At 35.9% G+C, this 7,261-nt stretch overlaps 1 protein-coding gene across 1 annotated transcript; it reads right to left on the bottom strand.

Annotated features, from left to right (window-relative positions):
- Positions 1–3,213: 3,213 nt before the first annotated feature.
- On the bottom strand, positions 3,214–5,254 carry LOC131618894 (uncharacterized). The gene is made up of 3 exons (XM_058890052.1): positions 4,259–5,254; positions 3,957–4,149; positions 3,214–3,845 (listed from the first exon to the last, which is right to left on the bottom strand). The coding sequence occupies exons 1-3, from the start codon at positions 4,685–4,687 to the stop codon at positions 3,400–3,402; spliced, it is 1,068 nt and encodes a 355-aa protein (XP_058746035.1). The 5' UTR covers positions 4,688–5,254; the 3' UTR covers positions 3,214–3,399.
- Positions 5,255–7,261: the final 2,007 nt, after the last annotated feature.

Raw genomic sequence — 7,261 nt, 5'->3', positions numbered from 1 at the left:
CTAGGAATTCCTTTACAATCAATGTAAAAATAAATGTTTGCAAGAGTATAACTTGCTTATAATAAAGCTGTAATCACAAAGTGGTATTACTCTTAAGTTCTAGTTCTTAACACTCACTAAGATATTACAAAGTTGTGAGGAAATGATTGTTGGGAGCATTTAATGCTTTGCGTGAATAGTACAATGCTGCATTTAATGTCTCACACTTTTGCTGCTTTTACCGACTTTACCTTTTGTAGCTTCTAACGTTCCTTTTGTCAGTCAGAGATTTGACATTATAGCCTTTCATCTTGTACTTTCTTCTAGACTCAAATTTTGTAGATAACAATGTTTGAATATTAGAGCCTTCAGCTTTGGTGCAGATGTAACTTCTGTCTTCAGACTTTGAAGTGCTTTGAGCGTGATACCATCAGAGCTTCAGAGCTTTGTTTCTGACTACCATCTTCTGATGCTTTCCAGATCATGTTCTGATTCTGCAGGACCATCTTCTGATGTCTTGCCAGACCATGTTCTAATGAAGCCATTCAGAACTTCTGGGTCAGTGCTTCTGAACGCTGATTTGTGCATATTCTTTATATTTTTCCTGAAATGGAAAACTTAAAGGATTAGAGTATCACATTGTCTTATACAAAATTCATACTTAATGTTATCATCAAAACTAAGAATATTGATCAGAACATTTCTTGTTCTAACAATTATATCCTATCTAACATTACATTATTGCTGCTATTATTTGTTTTACAAAAATTTAGCCAATCCTAAAACAAGAGAACTAACAGATATGATTTCTCAGTAAAACATATCAAAGGAACTCAGAGTGAGATCTATGATCTACTATCTAGACCCATGAAACTTATCCAGATCATCACAGCCAAGCACAATTTCCCTCTGATTCTGATGGTCAAACCATTACCAAACCATGCATCCATAACCAAGGATCTTCCTCTAGGAATAACTAGACCCTCTTCACCCTCACAGCTCAAGCAGTATGACAGGAATAATCTTTTTTATTACATGACAAAAATCATTAGGAATAAACTCCTGGATCACACTCCTTATTTCCCAAACACACCATTTCTCCTACCAATTCTAATAAATCCAAATGCTAAGTTCACAAAAAACCATTTATGGTACATTTGGAGTGTCACCTGTTTATATTTTATGCATGTTCTCATACCCACCGAAGTCATGTATCAACACATAATGGATCCCACAAAACACAAATCCTTAATCTGGACTAATCTTGAATGGTACTCTCCATTAACATGGTAGAGAAATCAATTAAAGCCAATCCTATATGAAGTAAAATCGTGAAGATTAGCTTCAGAGGCTATTAGCAAATTCAAATCTATTTTCTTCCTACACATACCTTATCAAATAGATCCTGCAATTAAGTTACTTGATTGTAAGAGTGATGTTTATCTATGTGAAACCGTTATTATCCTCCCAGACTAAAAATCACAAAATAGTTAATGGAGTATGTTTGCTTCGTCAAACTCCATGAACCATAGAACATGAATGACAATACAACTTGCATAAGTCATCAAAAGTTCAAAAGCCTAGAAATTGGAGAAAGCTCAGCTCAAGCCACACAATAGAAATCAAAGTCTCTAATGGAAGCTGAGTTATCAGAAGGAGACATGGAATAAGCTCATAGAAAAATGATGTACCACACTTACTTGATGGATGACATCTGGGAGCATGAGTCATCCAAATTTGGAGATTTTTTTAAGGAAGCTTATCCGATCAAAATATGTCTCCATCTCATTAACCCATCAGCAAAAATTGATGTGGACATATACCCACTTTGTATAATAGGTGTGGTTATGAATAATGTTATTTATATGGACACATACCCACTTTGTATAATAGGCGTGGCTATGAATAGTATTATTTTCTTTTCTTTTGAAAAAGCAGTCAAAAGTATGTCTGCCACTTGATAAGGCATTCCAATAATGTTTTGTTCACGGTTAGTTTTTCTATCTTTTATGTTTCTCCCTAACTATAAAAGGGGGTGGTTTGTATCATATTTGGGCACAAGTAAATGAAATAAAATCTTGTGTGCTTATATTTTAAACATGTTCTAAAAATCTTTCTTTTCTCTTTGAAAACTTTAATTATCATGTTATAAAAATCTTTCTTTTCTCTCTGAAAGCTTTAATTCTCATGTTCTCATCATAGATATCCCATTAAATTGCAAGTATGCTTACCTTAGAAATGAGGATCATATGTGTATTAGAAAACATCTGACCAACTTCTTAATATTATGACATGTCAGTTTTAATTGTATCTGATGCACTATGTAAGTCTAAAGGGTTGGCAATAATAGTGCTATACGATGCAATTAAAACTAGGTTCGTGATATGTGAAGCTCCCACCAATGTGGTATTAGAGTCATACCCCAAAAAAAAAAAATGGGTATGATATGAACATAAGAATGAGTAAGAGAGATACTACGTAAACATAGAAATAGCATATAAAATTTGAAAATTAAAATAATTAATTAATAAAAGCCCATCCACTATCTTCTCCTTATCTGAATCAAGGATAATGTCCTAATAAACACACCCAAAAACAAATGCACACTTTATCCTTTTATTGTCTCCCTTTTAAATATTCAAATATAATATAGTTTCTCATTAATAAATTGAGATTTCTTTCCTCTTTTTCTTTCGTGCAAGGACACCAACCCCCACTCAACGATTGATCTCTCTCCTTGTTTGAATAGAAGATAAATGTCCCAAACACATCCAAAAACAAAGAGATACTCCCTCCGGCCTGAATTATAAGCAAATATTCTCTTTTTAGGTTCATTGAGTAATGAATGTATCTGGTCTACATAAAAGACCAGATACATTCATTATTCAATGAACCTAAAAAGAGAATATTTGCTTATAATTATGGCCAGAGGGAGTACTTTACAAGCATCAATGATCAACCCCCACTCAACCATTGATCTAGACCCACTACCAAATTTCTGCATCAACTAACAATTCTTCTTAAAGGAAAGAATAAGAACAAGGATCTAGCGTATATTTAAAGAAAAACACAAAAAACTAATAATAATAATAATAATAATAATAATAATAATAATAATAATAAGTAAGCTGTATCGTCAAAACTAAGAAACTATAAGCTAAAACAATGGATCAGTATCACAAAATCTATATCTCAACTTTATTTAATTTCATATAAGTAAACAATGGACCAATATCTCAAAATCTATATCTCAACTTTATTTAATTTCATATAAGTAAAAAGAAAACATCCCACCTTTCAATAAAAAAACAGAAGGGGATAGAATTAGAGCTGTTATACAGTCATAAGATTTTTTTAATCCTAATATTATCAAATTAAAAAAGAAAAATTAAGGCAAAATCAGAAACAGTCAAAAATTATCTATGGGTTATCATCCTCAAAAACCACTGCCAAACCGGTCACCACTTTAACCCCGGTCAATGATCCCTTCGGCTTCAACTCCGGCGGCTTCCATTCGCCGGAACTGCCGGAATCCTCAGCAACACAGTTTTCCTTCAAACTCTGTTGTTTTTGCACATGCACATTCATTCTAGTGTAAGGTGAAAGCCACTTTGCTTTCACGTATTCAGCTCTCCTCCACGGCGGAACATGCATTCCCTTCTTCTTCAAACTCTGCTTCGCCGCCTCCGATACAATCGCCACAATGCTCTGCAAACGATCGCTTTTTCCAACGAATATGTATGGAAGATTCTGGAGAATCGTCTTGTACGATTTCGTAGATCTAGCTATCTCGAATTCTGATTTGAAATCAATGTCAATTATCAACCGTTCACTCTCCATCATCACGTCTATATATTCATATTCCCCTGTTCAACCAAAATCACATTACGTAAATAAATCACCGATCAAAATCAAAAATCTCTAACAATTGATAATTTGATATTTAAACTTTCAATTTGATTAGAAAAATTAAGTACCAGCTGGATATGAAGAAGTTTTTTCCCAGCGAGATTTACAGACGGATGCGTCGTATCCAAGAGCTATTAATCCGTCGGTAACAATCTTTCTGCAAAAACTGTCTTTGCATTTGCACTTACTGTTCTTATCAACGATCTTCGCAGTGTCCGCTAGAAGATTTCTCTCACCAACGCTTTTACAAGCTACCAAACCCTATCCGAAATGAATGAAAAAGCGCGTTTCAGAAACTTTTCGTTTTTTTATCATTTCTAAACGCCAAACAATCCGTTGTTCAAATTCAAACAAGCAAATCAACACTTACCTTAAGGATTTCAGATGCATCAGAAGATGAATAACTCGAGTTTGAACCGCCGAAACCGCAGCGCGCATCTGATTCATCGTCGGAGTTATTATCTTCACAGTTCCTATTAAAGCAGTTACAGCGGTTTCTTTCACACTTCACAGAAACCGAATGTTTCTCGTTATTCTCCTCGATGTAATTCGTCACCATTTTCGCTAAACATATTGAGCTCGGTTCGAATTCACCGCCTCCGGTGAATCCTTCCTTGCATAAATGCGGTTCCAGATCACCGCCGAACTTCTCCGCCGCAGAAATTCTCAGCACGCTGGAGAATTGCCGCTCGATGAGCCGCTTCAGACGTGACTTAACAACTGGCTTAACCGGTTCATCTCGAGTCATCTCCTCATCAAAATGAAAATCAATCGGTTGAATTTTCATTGTATAAAACATCACAGTTTCACAATCAAATTCACAGTAACACGCTTTCAGTTATTTATTTCTTCCATTTTCGAATCTCGAGCTCAAACTTTTAATTCAAGTCAGAAGAAGACAGAACTATGTGAAACTAAATTTGTGAAATTCTAAGATGATGTCACCTTTTCTCGATTCGCCGCATACGTTTTCAAATTTTGATGATGAAGAAAGTCACAAAAAAGGAAAAGTTAGAAAAAGAAAAGGAATAACGTGTTCTGCCAAAACTGTTGACGCTGAAAACAGTGCAAGTTTCCTGATTTTTTTTTTCTCTTTCTATAATTTTTTAAGCTTTTTCTATTATTATTATATAGCCATAATAATTCACCTCTGACTTGTGAAACTAAACATGGAATAACTTGAAAACTCTGCCAAGTTAACTAGCTTTAGCTTAGGATTTCTACTTCTAGAAATGATTATAATTTGATTCAAACGTCATCGGTAATCGCCGGAGCTTCCATATTCTCCGGCGACTGAAAGTGGAATTGTTCTGTTTGCAATGGCTTTCGTGGAGGAGAGGATAAGGAGCAGTTCGGAAAGAGTGGATTATTTAAAGACGAAGAAGAAAATGCGATGACAGTTAGAGTGAAGTGCCACGTGTAAATCCTACGTGGCGGATTGAAAGACTTGTAATAGCTGAGTATGTTACGTGTTGAGGTGTGAACCGGGTTTTAATTTCAAGTTTCGGTTCATGAGCCACGTTACACTGGATGTGGGGTTGATTGAGAATTGTCGAAAATGACCTTATCCTTTTGCGAGAGCCTCGTGATGAGGACGCTTTTGAAAATTGACTCACGATAAAATGGGCTTGAGGGAAACTGCAAAACTTTTTCGGTTCTAAGATGACGATGTTTCGCGTGCCTTTATAATTACAATATCGCCCTTACTAAATTTTAATAGAAACTTTAATAGTGACCTAAAATCTGTCTAGGAGGAAATTAGCTTAGGGGTGGTTTTGTCATTAAACATCTCCCTTGTTTCAAGCAATCGGTAATGTCAAACATTGAAGTGAGAATCTGCATTGACCAAACAGCCCCTACATTATACTGGTAGTTAGAATAGAAATGTGTCAAGTCGATTTCAACTTTGAAAAAAATATATAACATGCTGATTTATTAGTTAAATGAGTAAATTATACGTAACTATGCATAACTGTTTATTATTTTTGAGTTTTTTTTTTATAAGGACAAACTTAATTGATATTATTAATCAAACAACGTTCAATACAATGAGGTATATATCTGAAAAAACTACGCCGAGACCAAGAATTGACCGCCTTAGCTAACGTATGGGCAACCAAATTCGCTTGGCGTTTGATGAACGTTACCTCAAAGTTCGGAAATAAAACTAACAACTGCTAAATAGATTTAATAATAAAGCTAAATTCTGAGGAGCCAACATGAGAAGCATAAATAGCCTTAGTGACATTCTGACAATCAGTTTTAAAAATGACGTGGGATAACTGAAGAAAAATAGCATTTTGGATTGCTTCCTTTAAAGCGGTTGCTTCAGCTTTGACAACGGAGAGAAGACCCACATCTCAGGACACCCCTGCGGAGATAAACCTTCCAAAGTGGTCTCTAAAGCACCACCCTCTATTTGTTGTACCACACACATTATTAAAACCTGCATCAACATTACATTTCAGGTGATTAACTGAAGGAGGAATCCAACTTGTTGTTAAATTATTACCCGACACCAAGTTATGCTCATCTCTAGCTAAGAACCAATCATACCAATTGTGATAAGCTTGTATACCAATCCTCAAAGCATCATCCCGGGTGTCTTGCCAAACCATATTATTCCTACTCCGCCAAAGGGTCTCAAGCAAAACAGCAAAACGGCCTGCATCTCTACGATCCTCACGACTACAAACATCAAAGATAAGAGACTTAGCCTCATGGAAATTAGGCAACCGGGGATCTATAATAGATGACAAACCTGCTGCCCGCCAACTCTGAATGATTGAAACGCATCCGAAAAAAATATGCCAATCATCTTCATCCTCTAACTGTCACCAAGGACAAACAGACGGACATTGAACATGACGTTGTTGTAGCTTTGCACGCGTCGGTAGACAATCCTTACAAATCCGCCATAGCAAATGTTTAGCTCTAGGTGGTGCAAAAATACTCCAAATACTCTTCCACCTCCCCTCGATGTTATGATATCGAATGTTACTCTGAAGACCATTCCAAATTTTATACCCCGATTTCACACTATACTCACCATTTTGCTCCTCTTGCCAAATCAACCTATCCTCCTTCACATCCTCTATAAGGGGCACTCGAAGAATACTTGTCGCTCCTTCTGAGTCGAAAATTCGGTTAATCAAACCCACATTCCATTTCTTTATGTTGGGTAACAAAAAATCTTTAACTGAGAGTTCACAAGTGCTTTGTATTTGTGGGCCATTAAGATAACATCTTCCTCTCTCTCGGAGCTACGGATCATACATAACCTTAATGTTACTACCATCACCAATAGACCACCTACTACCCTGCTTAAGAACAACCTTTGCCTTCCACAAACTTCTCCAAACAAAACTTGGGT

The sequence above is a fragment of the Vicia villosa genome, linkage group LG1 (assembly GCF_029867415.1).
Source record: "Vicia villosa cultivar HV-30 ecotype Madison, WI linkage group LG1, Vvil1.0, whole genome shotgun sequence".
NCBI lineage: Eukaryota > Viridiplantae > Streptophyta > Magnoliopsida > Fabales > Fabaceae > Vicia > Vicia villosa.
The sequence above is the reverse complement of the archived record's forward strand: the minus strand, read 5'-3'. Positions and strand labels throughout refer to the sequence as shown.

Coding starts and splice junctions, on each gene's coding strand:
- LOC131618894 (XM_058890052.1), bottom strand. CDS start 4,687: ATGTTTTATACAATGAAAATTCAACCGATTGATTTTCATTTTGATGAG. Junction 4,150..4,258: donor ATGCATCTGAAATCCTTAAG/GTAAGTGTTGAT, acceptor CATTTCGGATAG/GGTTTGGTAGCTTGTAAAAG. Junction 3,846..3,956: donor AACTTCTTCATATCCAGCTG/GTACTTAATTTT, acceptor TTGGTTGAACAG/GGGAATATGAATATATAGAC.